The 17,012-nt window shown below is 61.6% G+C and overlaps 1 protein-coding gene across 2 annotated transcripts; it reads left to right on the top strand.

Moving 5' to 3' along the window:
• Positions 1 to 254: 254 nt before the first annotated feature.
• FHOD1 (formin homology 2 domain containing 1) lies at positions 255 to 16,378 on the top strand. Of its 2 annotated transcripts, XM_027895745.1 has the most exons (24): positions 255 to 476; positions 6,382 to 6,488; positions 6,613 to 6,677; positions 8,041 to 8,108; positions 8,200 to 8,305; positions 8,679 to 8,773; positions 9,139 to 9,250; positions 9,327 to 9,421; positions 9,511 to 9,654; positions 9,776 to 9,990; positions 10,135 to 10,245; positions 10,535 to 10,558; positions 11,274 to 11,327; positions 11,748 to 11,914; positions 12,161 to 13,086; positions 13,346 to 13,498; positions 13,644 to 13,826; positions 13,998 to 14,117; positions 14,287 to 14,448; positions 14,551 to 14,741; positions 14,823 to 15,015; positions 15,090 to 15,243; positions 15,329 to 15,505; positions 15,951 to 16,378. In XM_027895745.1, the coding sequence occupies exons 1-24, from the start codon at positions 297 to 299 to the stop codon at positions 16,031 to 16,033; spliced, it is 3,885 nt and encodes a 1,294-aa protein (XP_027751546.1). In that variant the 5' UTR covers positions 255 to 296; the 3' UTR covers positions 16,034 to 16,378. The 2 variants fall into 2 exon arrangements, with proteins under 2 accessions (XP_027751546.1, XP_027751547.1); XM_027895746.1 differs by lacking the exons at positions 10,535 to 10,558; positions 11,274 to 11,327.
• The last annotated feature ends 634 nt before the right edge of the window (positions 16,379 to 17,012 follow it).

The following is a 17,012-nucleotide window of genomic DNA, read 5'->3' as shown; positions in this document are numbered from 1 at the left end:
AGCCCCCAGGCCCTGGAGCATCCTGGGGTCTGGATCATCCCAGTGGAGCCCTCCAGTGCCTGGAGTACCCCTGGGGCAGGAGCATGGCGGGGACTGGAGCATCCCGCAGCCTGGAGCATCCCTGCTGCCGGAGCAGCCCCTGGAGCATCCCGGCGGGATGCCCGCGGGAGGGCGCGCCGAGCAGCGATTCTGCTGGCGGGACGGGGCGGGCCAGAGGGCAGGGCCGTGTCCGTGTCCGCCCCGCCGTGCCCGGGAGCGGCGGCGCTCGGGGCCGCGCCGGCGGCGGGGCCGTGGCCATGGGGGAGCCGGCGGAGGCGACGGTGCCCTGCCGGGTGCAGTACCTGGAGGATGCGGATCCCTTCGGCTGCGGCAGCTTCCCGGAGCCCCGGCGAGCCCCGGTTTATGCCGTGGAGGAGGCGCTGGCCCTCGGGGCGCAGCTGCCCGCGCTGCACCGCCTGCTCGGGGCCCCGCTGCCGGTGAGGGGGAGCGGGGCTCGCGGGGGAAAGCACCGGGCGGGTACCGGACGGGGGCAGGGGGGATTGCCGGCCAGAGGGGGCCGGGGAGGCGAGGGATGGGGCGGTATATCCCGGGCAGCGATTCCGGTGTGAGTCACGGCGAGATGCCGGAGCCCCCGCGGGAGATGCCAGGTCTCGGCCGGCCCCGGATGAGTCGGCAGGGAGGAAGAGGTTGTGCTTGCTCAGAGCAGGCAGGAACCCAGGCAGGGGAAGGCAAGCGTCCAACCCCGTGTGGTCGGGGCAGAGCCAGGCAGGGTGCTCCCACCCCGGCATCCCACTTCCACGCCGGCCACCAGGAGCAGAGCTGAACCTCGACGGGACCACGACAGCTCCCTAACCCCGGGGACCCGTCCAGCGTTCCCACTCACTGGGGCAGCTGGGCCTTGGGGAGGTGACAGAGGGGCCGGAGAGGCTCCTTGTCAGCCCCTCGTCTGCCCCTCGTCTCTCCCCGATCTCGAGGCACCTTTGCCGCCAGAAAGCAGCGCGGAAATTCATGCTGAGCAATTTCCTCCAGCCGGGAGGAAGGCAGAAGGACGAAGGTGAAGCGAGGCATTGTGTCTCGCTTCTGTGTCCTCAGGCCTGACTCAGGCTGGTAACACGGGGCTGGGAAGTGGAGGAGACAGGGGAGACTTCCCTGTTGGCGTGATGCATCCTTCTCAGGATGGGGCAGGCTTGTTTTGCTCCTCAGGAACACGGGACCCAGCAGAGCTTTGGCAAGGGCTGAGCATCTGTCTTGCAGCACGGCAGGAGTGCAGGGAAGGGAGGCAGGAACCCAGGCAGGATCCCAGCCTGTCTGGGGGAGTGTGGAGTCAGGGCCGGAGAGGAGAGATGGGACAGCAGTAGGAGGAGATCAGCTTGGTGTGCCTGGCACTGAGCTTGCTGGCCTGCCAGGGGAGAGCGGATCGCTGTGAGACCTTTGTGTGCACCAAAAAAAACCCTCCCCTTTATCCCCCCCTTTAATTTTTCTTGGAGCAAAGCAGCAGCGTCTCGTGTCGCCGTCATGGCATTTTTAGGCGATTTTTAGGCGGTGACTAAACGGGGTTTGTTTGGGAACAAACAGCCCCGGGACATGACGAATGGAGCAAACTCAAGTTTCAGGCGTGTGCTCTGCTCCCCGGGCAGGAGCTGGCTGTAACGGGATCGCCGTGCTGCCATGGTGCCACGGGGAGGGGACGGGACGCAGAGTTCCCGAGGGCACGAGCCTTGCAGGGAGCTCCTGTGCCCAGCAGAGGTGTGTTGATCCCGGGATTTCAGCTTCTCTGCCTTAAGCCGAGCTTTGGATTGTTTTTTTTTTCCTGTAGTTTCCTTGCAGAGCCCCACGACCCTTGCTGAAATCACAGGTGAGCTGGTAGGACCCTGTGCTGGGTTTATAAACCAGATTCCGGAGTTATGTAGATTCTACAGGTTACAAACCATGCTGCCTTTACCACACCAAGTTTTCTGAGCCAGCGAGGGCTGCAGGATGTCCCACCTGACAAACTGGGATGCTGGCTGGGGATTGCATGAGCCGGTGCCTTCACTGGGAGCCTCCTGCAGTGGGATTTACACCCTGTGGAGTGAGGTCAGCCTCCCAAAGCACCCAGTTAAGTCCAAAGGCAGAGCTGCAGCCGTGCAGATGTTGTCACCGTGGTACAACCAGCTGAAACCTCCCCTGGTGCCCTTTGTGCCAGGTAGTGCTCGGCTCCATTAGTCGCCACCCTAAAATTAGTAAATGAACAGTTGGATTTTTCCCAAGGAACTGGCTGTAAAAAAATTGAGCTGGGGATGCCTGGTGCCAGGTTTGTCCTGCTGGGCAGCGTGCCTGGACCTGCAGAGCACGATGAAGAGGATGAAGCAGCTGGGAGGGAGCTGAGTAGGGGTCCCTGTATTGCCGTCATGGGATTGAGCTACAAGCACCCAGGGGATGAGCTGCCATGGGGGAGCAGCCGGCTCCTGCCCTCCCTGGGCACAGCAGAGCTGCACCCTGCGCTGGGAACAGCCTAGAGACGATGAGCAAGAGGTTTGAACAGCCTGTCCTGCCCCATGACACCCTCAGTGCTTCCTCTCCCCGAGCACGACCCGTCTCTGATGACTTTTTCATGTTCTCCGGAAAGTGTGTTTGTGCTTGGAAATACCTTCCAGCTTTGTTTGCTGCTGCTGCATTGTTTGCCTCCAGGCTGATACTATCTTCTCCTGCTTTCCAGCATTTTTCAGTACCCCAGGGTGATGCTCGTGTGGGGTGTGGGTGTTTTCTGAACCCACAGGTTTCGACAGGGCAGGTTTTTTTGGCCGGCCTCCTTTCAGTCCCCAAAGGCCTCTGTACTCCCTTGCCCCCAGCACTATCTCACCTCCGAATCTGGGGATTTTTCCAAACAATTGCAAAACCCAAGAGGCTGGAGTTTTTGCTTTCTTCTTCCTCCCCTGGAAACCTGGGAAGAGCAAACAGCTCACTGGCCTCTGTGCCATAAGCTGACCGAGAACTCCTGTGCTCGACAGAGGAGCTGCTGGTGAAGTGCACAAGCTCCATCCCACAGCCCCGTTGCCCTCCATTTCCCAACGGGCTCGGGGGGGGCTTTACTGAGGGTCTTTGCCCCACTTAACCTCTGGAAGGCACAGAAGCATGAGATGGGGTCCTCAGTGGCGCTGAGTGTCGCACACTCAGAGCTAAGTGTTGGTGCTGCCATGGTTTTCCCAGGACGCCGGCTGCTCCCTGGAACTGGGGTCCTCACGCTGCCTCAGGCCTGTTGATGAGTAATGAGGGATCTGTTAATGAGCAATGGCTGGAGGACCTTCAAGAGGGACACACGTGTGAAGTTCTGGGCCAACTCGCAGTGACCTCCAGAGATCCCTCCTGGCTTGGGTGTTATCGCCCGCCCCCGGTGATGAGGCAGTGGCAGTGTTCCCATCCACTTGCTGCCGTCCATCATGCAGGGCTGGGCAGGAGGCAGCACCTGAGTGCCCTGGAGTGACACCCCTCTCAGCCCTGAAACCGAATTGTGGGGTGGGGGTTGCTCCCGTGGCTCTATAAACCCTCAGACCCTGTGTGTTTTGGGAGGGTGAGCAGAGGCTGGTGATGCCAAGGGCTTTCTGACCTGCTGGTGCCTTGTGTTCAACTGCTGCCTATGTTTGTTTATACTATATTATATAATTAGACTATTTTTTTCTGTCATTTCCCCATAGCCTTTCTAGGAGAGCTGCAGCAGTGCTGGGAAATTGTGGTTGCCGCAAAAAGAAAGTGTTAGAAAGCGAGTAAAAGTGTTTCCTTTGCTGTCAGATAAAGAGGATATTCACTGCCTGGCCTTGGAGCATATTCCCTTATAGGGATGCCATGATAGGAGTGAGCAGGGAGATGTGATGCTGTGAGTGCAACTCTTCCTGTGAGGCAGGAAGAGTTCAGCTGTGAGTGGAGGATGTTTCCATACTGGAGGTGGAGATGCCTCCATCACCCCGCCATAGAGTCCTGGAATGGGTTGGCCTGGAAGGGTCCTTAAAGGGATCATCTAGTTCCATCCCCCTGCAGTGGGCAGGGACCTTCCACTCGACCGTGTTGCTCCAAGTCCTGTCCAGTCTGGCCTTGAACACTTCCAGGGATGGGACATTCAACAGAGGAACCTTTTCCGGGTCATGGGATCCTTGTGCCCCATCGGGGCTGGCACCAGCATCTTGTCCTCAGCAGGACCCCAGTGCGGTGGGTGAGGCCCATCCACGCTGCTGCAGGATGGCTGGGACTCCCAGGATGTGTGAGCGTGGGACTCTCTCCTCTCCCAGCTCTGCTTTGCCCTCAAGTCCCCATTGCCCTCAAATCCTGGCTCATTTTATAACAGCTTTCCAGGCAGGAGGCAGATGGATCAGAGCCACCCCCCCACCCTGGGAGCCGTCAGTAACCCGTGACCCCAACGTGCCGTCCCCAGCAGGACGACCCCGCGGCCCCAGCTCGGATCCTGCAGGGCATAAACCCCTCGCCCCGATAACCAGAGCGACCCCTGGCCTGGCAGGCCATGATTTTTGGCAGGGCAGCAGGAGCCTGGGACGGGCTGTCTCCATCCCCAGGGGATGGTGATTGCCAGGGGGGGGGTCACAGCCGAGCCCAGGCCCAGCGCTCGGAGCATCCCCAGCGGGAAGCGCTGCCAAACTCACACGGGAAACGCGCGGGGTCGGCTCCCAGGGGCTCAGCCTCCCCCTCCAGCTGGGACGTGTCACCCCCCCTGCAGGGGCTGGGGATGTTAACTGGGGCTGACTGGCAGCCCAGAGAAGGCAAAGCTTTTGTGCTGGAGCTGATTTGCTCCTCGCTGTGTTGGAGTGCCTGGGTGGACGCGGGGATGCCTAAGAGGGTGCCCGGGAGGATTCAGGGATGCCTGTGAGGATGCCACGATGTTTGTAGGGATACAAGGGTGGCTGGGAGGATGCAGGGGTGACCAGAAGGACACTCAGGAGGATGTGGGATTGCCTGGGTGGCTGCAGGGATGCAGGAGAGCCTGTCCCTGTGAAGGAATTGAAGTTTTCCCCGGCGAGCGAATCCTGAGTGGGGTCACTGTGGGGCAGCCAGGAGCACCTGGCCGGTGCCAGCAGGTGTTTGTGCACGTTGCCATGGCTGGCTGGAGTGGCTGGTGACCACGGGAGGTGGAGCAGGATACTGAAAAACATCAGCCCTGCCAAATTGCCCGTTATCCCGAGGCGTGGTCAGCGTTAGTTACTCAGTGCACATGGCATTTTCACTTTGCCCTCTGGTATTAACGTCACACTCGCACTGAATTCACAGGTGTGAGCTCTTGCACAGTCTCGGGTCTTCAGGAGATGGGAATGTCATGGAAAGAAACCCCAGGGAGATGCAGGAGCCATACCCAGCACTGCTGGGGCTGTCCAAGGCCACAGTGGGGAAAGGCATTGGTGGGAAAGACAAAGGAGCTGTGACTGTTTCCATCTGAGCTCCTCAGGGCTGTGCTTGGAGCTTTTTGCAGTTTGAGGCTGAAATTTGAGTGGGCTTTTGGATGGATGGTGGGTCCCTACTTGTCTCCCCCACTGGTGTTTGTGTCACTTGCTCTTTTTTTTTGCAGCAGGAACAGCATTAATAATGGGATTTTATTCCCAGACAGCTCCTGCTCTGCAGGTCTTTGCAAATGCTTTAGGAACAGGTCGAGATGTGCTGGGGAGGCAAAGTGCTGGCACTGCCCTCCCTCTGCTCCTACTCACCCACTGAGGGCAAATTGCCCTGTCCCAGGAGACCTGCCTGGGTGCTGTGGGGTGCTGCTGGCTCCCAGGGGGCTCAGGGGCTCTGTGGGTGCCGTGCCCGCTGGCAGGGGCGTGCCGTGGGTGCTGTAAATGGACTTTCTGGGAAGATGCCCTCGCTCCAGCCTTGCCTTCTTTTCCCCATCCCAGTGGAAGATGCCACGTGGCTTTGGGCTGAGTCAGAGGGTGTGTCAGCCAGGGGACATCTCTGTGGGGCTTGCCCTGGTTTGGGGTGTCCCTGGCTGGGCTGGGTGCCTTGGCAGACTCAGTTCCCGCAGGCAGAGGCGATTCCTCAGCCCTGGAAGGGCGTGGATCCTGCCCCAGTCACGCCCCTGCTGACTAAGGGGAGCCCCAGGGAGCAGATCAGCCTCTTGCTGATCCCACCTAAAGGATTGCCAAGGAGCCCTGCAGCTCCTGCAGGGACCACCTTCGCTCAGGCTTTCCATGTTTCTCCTCAGTTCCCAGGCTGGGGTGAAGGGTGCTGGGGCATCTCCCTGCATGGCCAACGCTTGGGGACAGGTGGGACCTGCCACCCTGCTCCAAGATGTGTCTGCCTCCTGGGTTTGGTGCAGGTGGGAGGGTGACCTGGGAATGCCCTGGGGACCAGGAAAGCCCGTGGTGGGCCCAGAGGCTCATCCTGTCTGTCTGTCTGCATCCCCAGCTGGAGGACTGCACGCTGCAGGTCTCGCCCTCTGGACACTACCTGGACCTCGACTTGTCCCTGCTGGAGCAGAAGGATGACCTGGAGGGTTTCTACGAGGAGGTCAGGTGAGGCACGTGGGGTGCCCGAGCCCTCTGGGGACAGGACACGGGTGTGTGCATGACCCCCAGGGGCCAGGGGGCTGTGGTGGTCCCACTGCAGGTGCTCACCCCGTGTTCTCCTCCACCCCAGGAAGGGCAGACGGCCCACCCTGATCCTGCGCACGCAGCTCTCCGTCCGAGTCCACGCCATCATCGGTGAGCTGGGGCTGCCCCCTCCTCCAGGCTGGTGTGTCCAGGGGCTCGTCCACCCTGCGTGGTGTGGCTTGGCCTCTGTGCTGAGATTTGGCCAGGCTGTTGGTGATGGAGAGAGGGAGCGATACAGCCCAGGGCTGCTCCCGCCCCATAAACCCTCCCAAAGACCAGGGCACGTGGTCCCCACTGGGGAGGCCTGCTGGGTTAATGCCCTCCATCCTCAGAGCTCAGGACTTCTGCCTCCTGGGCTGGGAGCCCACCACCCACTGCCGTTACTCTGGGTCATTCAGGCAAGCTCTAAATATAGCCCTGCAGGAGACAAACAAGCGGCTCTTGCGCAGCAGAAAGTGCTGCCATGGTTTCGGGCAGCCTGCTCCGAGGTCCTGCAAAATATTCGGGAGCCTCGAGCCTTTTTTGAATGTTTAGCAGGGGGAAAACGAGCACTGAGCAGAGAGAGCCGTGGTGTGCCCAGATGGGCATCAGCTGGTTGTGCAAGGCTGGGCCATGCACAGGGAAAGGACAGGAAGCCTGGGGTCGGGGTCACGGCCATGCTCTTTACCAGCAGTTCCAGGCTCTGGTTGAGCTCTGGGCTCTTCTGCTTTCCCTCCTGGCTGCTCTGCCTTTCCCTCTCAGCAGCTCTGACAAGCTGACAGGAGAGTGCAGGAGGCTGCTGGGACACTGTGTTTTACAGGGCATGTCTGGAGGCCTCCTTGGACATCTTGGTTTTGGCTTGTTACAGCTCTGAGCCTGACCCAAATAAGTTGGGATGCTTGGCTAACTCGGTTTTTGCATGTGGGAAGTGCTGACTCACGATGGTTTTGGTATCCTCGTGGGGCTTTCCAGCTTCCCATTGCCCCAGCTGGTCAGTGCCGGCTCCTGCCTGCAGGAACCATCCCTATAAGCACAGAGTCTCCAGCCCAGAGACAGTCCTGCCTGTCCCCAAGCAGCCAGTGTCACCCTGCCATCCTTCCCAACCCCATCCTGCAGTTTTTCCCAAGGCTCTGGGACGATGGCACAGCTATGCCTGGGGAGGGACAGCTAAAAGTAGCTCAGGCTTCTGCCAGAGTTCCTGTTTAGGTTGTGCACAGGAAACCAGAGGGGATATTTGTGTCATTGCTGGCCAGAAGAAAGAAAAAGGAAATAGGAAAGTGGCAGGGCTGAAATGTGTGGTTGTGGAGCAGCAGCTGCTTCCACCCAGTGTCCCACGGTTGGGGGCAATGCCGGCGTCCTGGGGTGATGGCACAGGGGTTGAGTCAGGATGTGGGGCTTTCCCGTGAAGCTGGGGGCATTTGGGAGCCCTGGTACAACAGTGAGCCCCTGTGGGGTCAGGCCCTCAGGCCACATCTCTCCTCTCCTCTCCTCCCAGAGAAGCTGTACAACTCGCAGGGGCCGGAGCTGCGGCGATCCCTCTTCTCCCTGAAGCAGCTCTTTCAGGTACTGTGATGCCAGTGGGGGGGGACAAGGACCTCCCCCAGGGCTGGCTGCCCACCCCACACTGGGGTAACACCTGCCCTTCAACCCCCAGGAGGACAAGGACCTGGTGCCCGAGTTCGTGAACCTGGATGGGTTGACGTGCCTGATCAAAGTGGGGGCAGAGGCCGACCAGAACTACCAGAATTACATCCTGCGGGGTTGGTATCTGGGCCCAGGGCACCTCTGGAGCCCAGGGCTGCCTAAAGAAGCTGGGAAGGCTTCATCCCTGGAAGTGTTCAAGGCTGGATTGGATGGGGCTTTGATGCAGCTTGGTCTAATGGAAGGTGTCCCTGCTGATGGCACAGGGGTTGGAATGAGATGGTCTTTAAGGTCCCTTCCAACCCAAACCATTCCAGGATTCTATGCTCATCCCCAGGGAGGAGGGGCTGGCACTCAGGGGAGAGAGCCAGCAAGTTTGCCAGGGCTTTGTCTTCACAGCTGCCAGGCATTGCCACGGCAATGCTGTGCAGGGATGGCAATGCCCAACCCCTGCCTGCCATGCCATCAGCCTGCCCTCTCTCTGCCTTGCAGCCTTGAGCCAGATCATGCTCTTTGTGGACGGGATGCAGGGTGTCATCAACCACAACGAGACCATCCAGTGGCTGTACACGCTGTCGGGAAGCCCAGTAAGTGTCTGTTCCTCCTGGAACAGACCTGTGCCCCCCGCTGCACCCCCTGTCCTGCCTGTGGCTGTCCCCTTGCATCATCCCTCGGGGGGTGTGCTCCTTTTCTGCTCATTGCCCTGCTACCTTTGCTTGTGTGGGGTCCTGCTCCCACCCATCTGGAGGTCACCTGTGGCCTGCAGAGCTCCCCATCCTGATGTGACCATGTTCCCAGGCACAGAGCTTGGGTTAGGTGCTCCAGGCCTGGAGCCAGTGCCCTTTGGCCATCAGCATCACAGCTGCAGGTCCCTGGCCCCGTGACCGAACCCCCAGTCCTGGGGCGTGGGCACAGCCACTGCTGCTGTCCCAGCTGCCATCCCTTGTCCCAGTTTCGCCTGGTGGTGAAGATGGCACTGAAGCTGCTCCTGGTGTTCGTGGAGTACACGGAGCCCAATGCCTTGCTCCTCATCCGCGCCGTCAATGCCGTGGACCGGGCGAGAGGTGGGTGCAGCCCCAGCCGGGGGGGACGGTGTCCCCTCCTGGCCCGCGTGTCACCCGCGCCCGCCGCTTTTCCCAGGTGCCTGTCCGTGGTCCAACCTGATGGCCATCCTGAAGCAACGCCACGGGGCTGACACGGAGCTGCTGGTGTTCACCATGACGCTGATCAACAAGGTCTGGGCGGGCGTCCCCCGGGGTGCCAGGCTGGTGGGGGTCGGGGTGGGTGACCCCAGTCCCAGCAGCATCCCTCTGGTCCTGCTCAGACGCTGGCAGCCCTCCCGGACCAGGACACCTTCTACGACGTGACCGACTGCCTGGAGCAGCAGGGCATGGAGCAGGTGGTGCAGGAGTACCTGGGCAGCAAGGGCACCGACCTCGACCTGAAGCAGCAGTTCACGCTCTATGAAGTGAGCGGGGGGCACCTGCGGGGTCTGGCCACCTGCCACGTCCAGTGTCAGCAGGGGGTGTGGGCATGGGGTGGCAAGGGTGCTGCTGTGCCCAGTGCCATGTCCCCCTGTCCCTCCACAGAGTGCTCTCAAGCTGGAGGACGAAGTGGAAGAGCCACCCTCGGGGGGACGCAAGGAGAGGAGGAGGACAGACGAGGGCCGGCGCGGGTGGCGGTCCCAGGGCGGCTGCCCAGAGCCCAGTGCTGATGCCCAGTCGCTTCTGGAGTCCCCTGGCACTCCAAAGGAGCCCCCAGCTGAGGACACCCCACATATCCCCTCACCGAGCAGCCTGGCAGAGTAAGTGTAGCTGGAGGTGGTCCATGGTGGGGATGCTCCTGGAATGGTGAAGACACTGGGATGCAGCATAAGCAGCAGTGGGATCCATGCCAGTGCCAGGGTGGAGGGGGACTTGCTCTCAGTCCCTGTCACCTCTTGTTCCAGACCCTGTCCCCCCAGCATCTACAACAGTGCGTCCAGCGTGCGGCTGGCCCTGGCGTCCCCCCCGGCCGAGAAGGAGCAGCCCCCGGGCCCAGGAGAGCGCAGCGTTTACAAGTAAGGAGCCAGCAGGGGCTGGGGGCCTGGGGGTCCCCTGGGGGGGCAAGATGGGTTCCCAGGAGCATGAGGTGTGCCTATCCCGGGGCACACTCTGCCTTTCCCAGGAGAAACAGAGTCTGGGAGGGCCCTGGGGCTGGAGAGACACGTGATGGGGCAGTAGGTGTCAGAGGGTCTGGTCAGGGGCATCCTTTGGGCACTCACAGCTCTGCTCCAGCTCCTCCTTATTCTGCTCTCTGCCCACGCTTGCCCTCTCCTCTGCCCACTCTTTCTATCTTTCCTTTTGCAGGCTGCGCCAAACTGCCCCTGTCTGGTAAGTGCCTGGGCTCTGCACCCGCGTGCTCCCTCCCAGCATGTCACAGACTCACTGCATCCTGGAATGGTTTGGGTTGGAAGGGACCTTAAAGATCACCTAACCACCCTGCCCTGGGCAGGGGCACCTTCCACTAGCCCAGGTTGCTCAAAGCCCCATCCAACCTGGCCTTGGACACTTCCAGGGATGGGGCAGCCACAGCTTCTCTGGGCAACCCGTGCCAGGGCCTCGCCACCCACTCAGGGTAGAATTTCTTCCTCATATCCAATTTAAACCTACTCTCAGTTTAAAGGCATTCTCCCTTCTCCTACTAATTCTCCCTTGTCCTATTAATTCTCCCTCGTCCCATCCCACGATGCTCCGGGGGGAGCGGGCACTTGCACCCACGTCTCTGCCCCCCTCCCACTTCCCCCATCACCAGCATCCCCCACAGGACGATGGCACCCTCTGATCCCCGCTTTGGGGTGAGGTGTCCCTGCTGGGGGTGGCACAGCCCTCTCCAGGTGTCCTGGCCAGTTGGGTGAGATGGTTTCCCGTCTCACCAGCACCCAGTGCCCCGAGATACCTGGGCAGGAGGGGGTTTGCCAGGGCTCTCCCAGCTCCCCGTGAACCCTGGGGCCACAGGGTGATGGCAGGGCTGCCAGGAGGGTGAGTGCAGGACACAAGAGCCCCGTGGGGCTGCTGGCAGCGGGGGCTAACCCCTGTTTTCCCTCAGGCGGGAGGATGCCCCCTCCTTGCATGGGGACAAGCCTATTTTGAGGAAGTTTGAGTAAGTAGAGGCATGCGTGTGTCTCCAGGCATGCGCTTCCTCGGGCAGTGCCCGGCTGGAGGTGTCTGGGCTCCGGCCATGCAGGGCATGAGGAGCAGGAGGGTCCCCTCGAGTCTCTACCTGGGTGCCCTCCTGGGTTTTGCAGCTTTTGGATGAGGGTTGCAGTGGGCAGCAGGACCGACTGGTGACAGTGGCACCCCGATGGCACAAGCCTTTGGGTCCCATGGAGCCTTGTCCCCGAGCCCTGGGGGCATCACCTGTCCCTCTGCAGGGCTCAGAGGAGGTTGAATGCTGTGCCAGTGCAGGGGGTTTCTGTGCTGCAGGGCTGGCTGTGCAGTGTGGCGTGGCGTGGTGTGCCCGTTGTCCCCATTGTCCCCATCCCTGCCTGGCTCCCAGCCAACATCCACCCCTGTCTTGCAGAGCTCGCTTTTTGGAGAACCTGGCTGCAGCCCAGAAGGAGAAGATCTCTTCCATGGCCAAGGGGCGGCTTGACATCCTCAGTGATGCTGCACTGGAGCATCCCACTGCTCCTGCATGGGAGGGAGACAGCGGAGCCTCTGATTCCGGGATGGAGCCACCCAGCATCAGTAAGTGCTGCCAGGGTGTGTGTCCCCAGCTCATCAGGGGCTCTGGGTCAGGGCTTGGTGGCCCCTCTGTCCCCATCCCATGGCTGTGATAGCCAGGGCCATGGAGGAGCTGGTGTTGCCTCCTTGCTCAGAACACTGGTATCCGAGCACATCCCACCAGGGAGCAGGACCCCCATCCCACACTGAGCTCAGCCCCACCTGCCCCCTCCGAGCGTGTTGTCCCAGCTTCTCCCTCTCTCCCTGCAGGGTCTCGCCTGGCTCGGTCTGACGCCACCGATTCCTGCAGCGCCATCTCCTCAGACACCAAGTTCATGCTGGACATGCTCTATGCCAAGGGCTCCTCAGAGCCGGGGAGGGAGAAGGTGTTCCCCGAGATGCCACCATCCCCCCGGAGCCAGGGTGAGGCAGAGCTGGATGCCAAGGGAGGTAGCAGCCAGGAGCAGGAGGGTGCCTGGCGTGGCAGGGCTCCAGACGGGCCAGTGGCCAGCGCCCATGCCAAGCTGGTACGTGCCATGTCCAGCATAGATGCCGAGACCCACACGCAGAAGCTGGAGAACACCGGGATGATGCCCATCAAGAAGGACGTGGAGCTGACGTGGGAGCGCCTGGAGGCCAACCCCGTGCAGCTGAAGATCAAGGACCTGGACTTCACTGATCTGGGGGAGGAAGAAGATTTTGACATCCTGGACACGGGGCCAATGGCCAACGGCTCCTTCCTCCATTCTGGCATTACAGCAACGAGCGCTGGAACACTGATGGTTCCCCCTCCACCTCCTGGCATCCCTGGTTGCCCACCACCTCCACCTCCACCTCCTGGCATCCCTGGTTGTCCCCCACCTCCACCTCCACCTCCTGCAGCTCCAGGTTGCCCACCACCACCTCCTCCACCTCCTGCCATCCCTGGTTGCCCACCACCTCCACCTCCTGCAGCCCCTGGCTGCCCGCCCCCACCAGGGCTGCCAGGCCTCTCAGCTACAGATGGCCCCTCCCAGGCCAAGAAGAAGAGGACAGTGAAGCTCTTCTGGAAGGAGCTGAAGCAGCTGGATGGCACTGTAGGGCCAGGCAGGTTTGGCCAGGGCACACTGTGGGCATCCCTGCAGAATGTCGAGATCAATGCTGCGAAACTGGAGCATCTCTTTGAGTCACGGTCAAAGGAAGTGCCGGCTTCAAAGGTACCAGCGGGCACCCACCGGCCAAGGGGACTTCAGGGGTGGGAGGAAGGCTGTTGGTTCCTGTGGGGACCCTCAGCATGCACCGTCACCCTTACCCTATGCCAAGGATGGGTACTGGCAGCCCGGAGGCTCGGCGGGGACGGTGATGGGCAGTGCACAGGTTTGGCTCACCATGGGGTCCGTGATCGACTCCCCGTGTCCAGGATGAGCTCACGAGCCCTTTGCCTGCCTATCCCCACCCATCCTGTCCTCTTTGCAGAAAGCCATTGATGGGAAGAAGGTCGTGGTGGTGCTGGACCCCAAGAGGAGCAACGCCATCAACATTGGCCTCACAGTGCTGCCACCCGTCCACATCATCAAGACTGCTGTGCTCAACTTCGACGAGTTTGCAGTCAATAAGGAAGGGATTGAGGTGAGCCCAAGAGCAGCTCAGCCCCTCTAAGGTCCTCATACAGGTCATTTCTCTGGCCAGGAAACCTCCATGCTGTGATGCCTGGGGTGACACATCCCATGATGACGTGTTTGGAGTCTGACATGTCCCTCTTTCCCTGCCCTAGAAAATCCTGACCATGGTCCCGACTGAGGAGGAGAAGCAGAAGATCCAGGAGGCCCAGTTGGCCAACCCTGACGTGCCCTTGGGCTCTGCAGAGCAGTTCCTGCTCGCCCTGTCTTCCATCAGTGACCTCACGGCCAGACTCCAGCTCTGGGCCTTCAAGCTGGACTATGAGAGCCTGGAGCAGGTAGAGAGCTGTGTCCCCCATCTCCTCTGCCCTCCCACCCCAGCACTTCTCAGGGCTGAGGTTGGAAGGGTTCCTGGTGGGGACCAGCCATGTCCCCACGTGAATGTGGATGTTGAAGTTCCCAAGGGAGGGGGTGGCCAAGGGGTCTCATCTGCCTCTCTCCTCACCCAGGAGATTGCAGAGCCCCTCTTTGACCTGAAGGTGGGCATGGAGCAGCTGGCCAGAAATCACACCTTCAAGTGCATCCTGGCCACGCTGCTGGCCATGGGCAACTTCTTGAATGGTTCCCAGGTGAGGAGCAGGGTGAGGACCAGCCATGGTGCGTGGATATACCCAGGAGGGACCATGGGGAGCCTGGGACGGTGCCTGAGGCTGGGTGGTGCTGGTGGGGACCCAGTGGGTCTACAGAGTTCTGCTGGAGAAGGGATGGAGAGTCCCTGCTGAGTCCCTTGCCTTTCAGAGCAGAGGCTTTGAACTGGGCTACCTGGAGAAGGTCTCGGAAGTGAAGGACACAGTGCACCGGCAGTCCCTGCTCTACCATCTCTGCCAGATGGTGGTAGAGCAGTTCCCAGAAACCACTGATCTCTACTCAGAGATTGCCTCCATCACCCGCTCCGCCAAGGTGAGGCAAGGCGGGTGACACCCGGGGGCAAGGAGAGGCCATGGATCCCGTGGCTGCCCAGCTCCACCAGCGCGGCCGAGGGCTGACGTCTCACCCTTGCAGATTGACTTTGAAGAGCTGGCCAACAGCCTGGTGCAGCTGGAGCGGAGGTGCAGGGCCTCCTGGGACAACCTGAAGGTGATCGCCAAGCACGAGACCAAGCCGGCGCTGAAGGCCAAGCTGACGGAGTTCCTCAAGGACAGCACCCAGCGCATCGTGGTCTTGAAGGTGGTGCACAGGCGCGTGCTCAACAGGTGGGTGGCCTGAGGCGCCCGGGGGCACGGCGGGAGCCCCGCGGTCCTGCCGGTGGCCCGCCACGACCGGCGTTCCCGCAGGTTCCACTCCTTCCTGCTGTACCTGGGGTACCCGGCGAGCGCGGCGCGGGAGGTGAAGGTGACGCCCATCTGCAAACTGCTGCGGGAGTTCGCGCTGGAGTACCGCACCTGCCGCGAGCGCGTCCTGCAGCAGCTCAAGAAACGCGCCGCCCACCGCGAGCGCAGCAAGACCCGGGGGCGGCTCATCACCGAGGTACGGGGCGCGCTGGGCAGCGGGGGATGACCCACCCACGGCGTCCCTGACACCCAGCTCTGCTCCCGCCGCAGACCGAGAAGTTCTCCGGCATCGCCGAGGCCGTTTTGCCGCCCGCCGTGGTGTCCAGCAGCCCCAAGGAGCAGATGGAGGCGGGGCACGAGAGCATGAAGAGCGTGCTGACCTCGCCCGTGGATATCCCTGCCCGCCGCAGCCGGGCCAGCCAGGGTAGGAGCGGGATGGCAAATGCATTCGAGGCGTGCCCGGCTGGCTGGGCACGGCTGATGCCTCCATCCTCACTGCCCCCGTGCAGGAACAGGGCATTCCACCCCAACCCAGGGCTCCTCAGCCCAGGAGGATGTTCCCAGCTCCCCAGACGACGCTTCGGATGAAATCATGGACCGGCTGGTGAAATCCGTGACCCACAACGCCAACCCCCGGCCCTGCACCAACAGGGAGCGCAGGAGGTCCCGTGGCAATAGGAAGTCCTGTAAGTTCCACCACTGTCCCCATGCACCCTGTACTCTGTCCCATCTCCATGTCCCTGTCCCACCTTACTGTCCTTGCCCAGATGCTTTTTCCCACCTCTGTGTCCCTGTCCATCTCCCATCTCTTTGTCCCTGTCCCCGTGCCCTGTCCCATCTTTATATCTCTCTTCCCATGCTCTGCCCAGTCTCTGTGCTCTGTCCCCATGACTTGTCCAATTTCTGTCTCCTTCTTCCCACACCCTGCCTGGCTCCTTCCCCACGGGCCACCAGTGACCTGTCACGCTGAGCCTACCGGGCCACAGCAGGGTGTAGAGAGACCAATCCATGCCACTGCACCCCACTGCCGCTCTCCCCAGCATGCCAGGGCCACCCTGTCTGTGCAGGCACCCAGTGCACAGGGGCCCTGTCCCCCAGTGCCACCCGTGCCACGCTGTCCTCCCCCCGCAGTGCGGCGGACGCTGAAGAGCGGGCTCAGCGATGAGCTGGTGCAGGCGCTGGGCCTGGGGCGGGCGCCCGGCATGGACGTCTGAGGGGGGCCGAGAGGGCTCCTGCTGCTCCCCAGCGCCAGCAGCCCCAGGGCAGGACGTGGTGGCAGCCCCTGGGGCACTCTCCAGGACTGGCACACCCCACACCTTTGGTCTCGCCTCACTTTTCCCTCCCGGCCTCCCGCTCGCAGAGGTGCAGGCAGCAGGATGGTGGTGATGCCCCAGAGCTGCTCTGCGGTGACTGGGGTGGAGGATGCTCAGCACTCGTGCTTGGAGGCTCAGGGTTCATCTTCTCAGCAGTATTAGAGGGGTCAAGGGGCTGGACCCAGACGCCCCTGGGACCTGGGTCTGGCCCGTGGCCGCTGTGGCAATAAAATGATCTGACATGCTGCCAGCGTCCCTTGTCCCTGTACCTGAGAGCCCAGAAGGATGTGGTACTGCCCCCTGGACAAGCCAGCATCCCTTCTCCTGCCTCCTCAACCCTGCAAGCACTCAGCCAGCCCCAGGGCTTGCAGGCACCGCTGTCCCTCTGTGCAGGGACAGCTGGGGAACCCTTCCAGGAGCAGCAAGGACTGCTGCCAGGCTCAAGGCTGCACGCTCAAGGGCAGGAGCAGCGGCTCGAGCGCAAGGCCAAGGCACAGTAAAATCATCTCTCACCTCCCCTCTCCCTTACAAACCTCTCCTGGGGGATTTAGGCAGACCCAGACCTGGGTAAGGGGCAGGGTGGTTGTTCCCCTCCAGGAGCAGGCCCCGGGCACAGTGGCCACGTTGCAAGCCTGGGAAACATTCCCTGTGCTCGGCAGAGACAGGCTGCCTGGTGCTGTAAATGCAGCCAGGGCAGCATCCATCTGTCCCCATGGGGGACTGGGAGATGTCCCTGCCACCTCCTGTCCCAGCATAGCTCCTTAACAGATTAAACCCCACACCGGGTGCTGGCTGCGATGCTCCCCACAGGTCCACACCGTTTCTGAGCATCTCCCTGTGCTCTGGGCACTCTCACCCCATGGCAGAGGCGTTTGGGAAT

Source organism: Empidonax traillii, unplaced genomic scaffold (genome assembly GCF_003031625.1).
Source record: "Empidonax traillii isolate 1590-97213 ecotype Southwest subspecies unplaced genomic scaffold, ASM303162v1 scaffold465:size698125, whole genome shotgun sequence".
Classification (NCBI taxonomy): domain Eukaryota; kingdom Metazoa; phylum Chordata; class Aves; order Passeriformes; family Tyrannidae; genus Empidonax; species Empidonax traillii.
The sequence above is the reverse complement of the archived record's forward strand: the minus strand, read 5'-3'. Positions and strand labels throughout refer to the sequence as shown.

Excerpts from the sequence above, each read along its gene's own strand:
- FHOD1 (XM_027895745.1), top strand. The coding sequence starts at position 297 with ATGGGGGAGCCGGCGGAGGCGACGGTGCCCTGCCGGGTGCAGTACCTG. Across the intron at positions 11,328-11,747 it reads CCTATTTTGAGGAAGTTTGA|AGCTCGCTTTTTGGAGAACC; the intron begins GTAAGTAGAGGC and ends CCTGTCTTGCAG. Across the intron at positions 11,915-12,160 it reads GATGGAGCCACCCAGCATCA|GGTCTCGCCTGGCTCGGTCT; the intron begins GTAAGTGCTGCC and ends CTCTCCCTGCAG.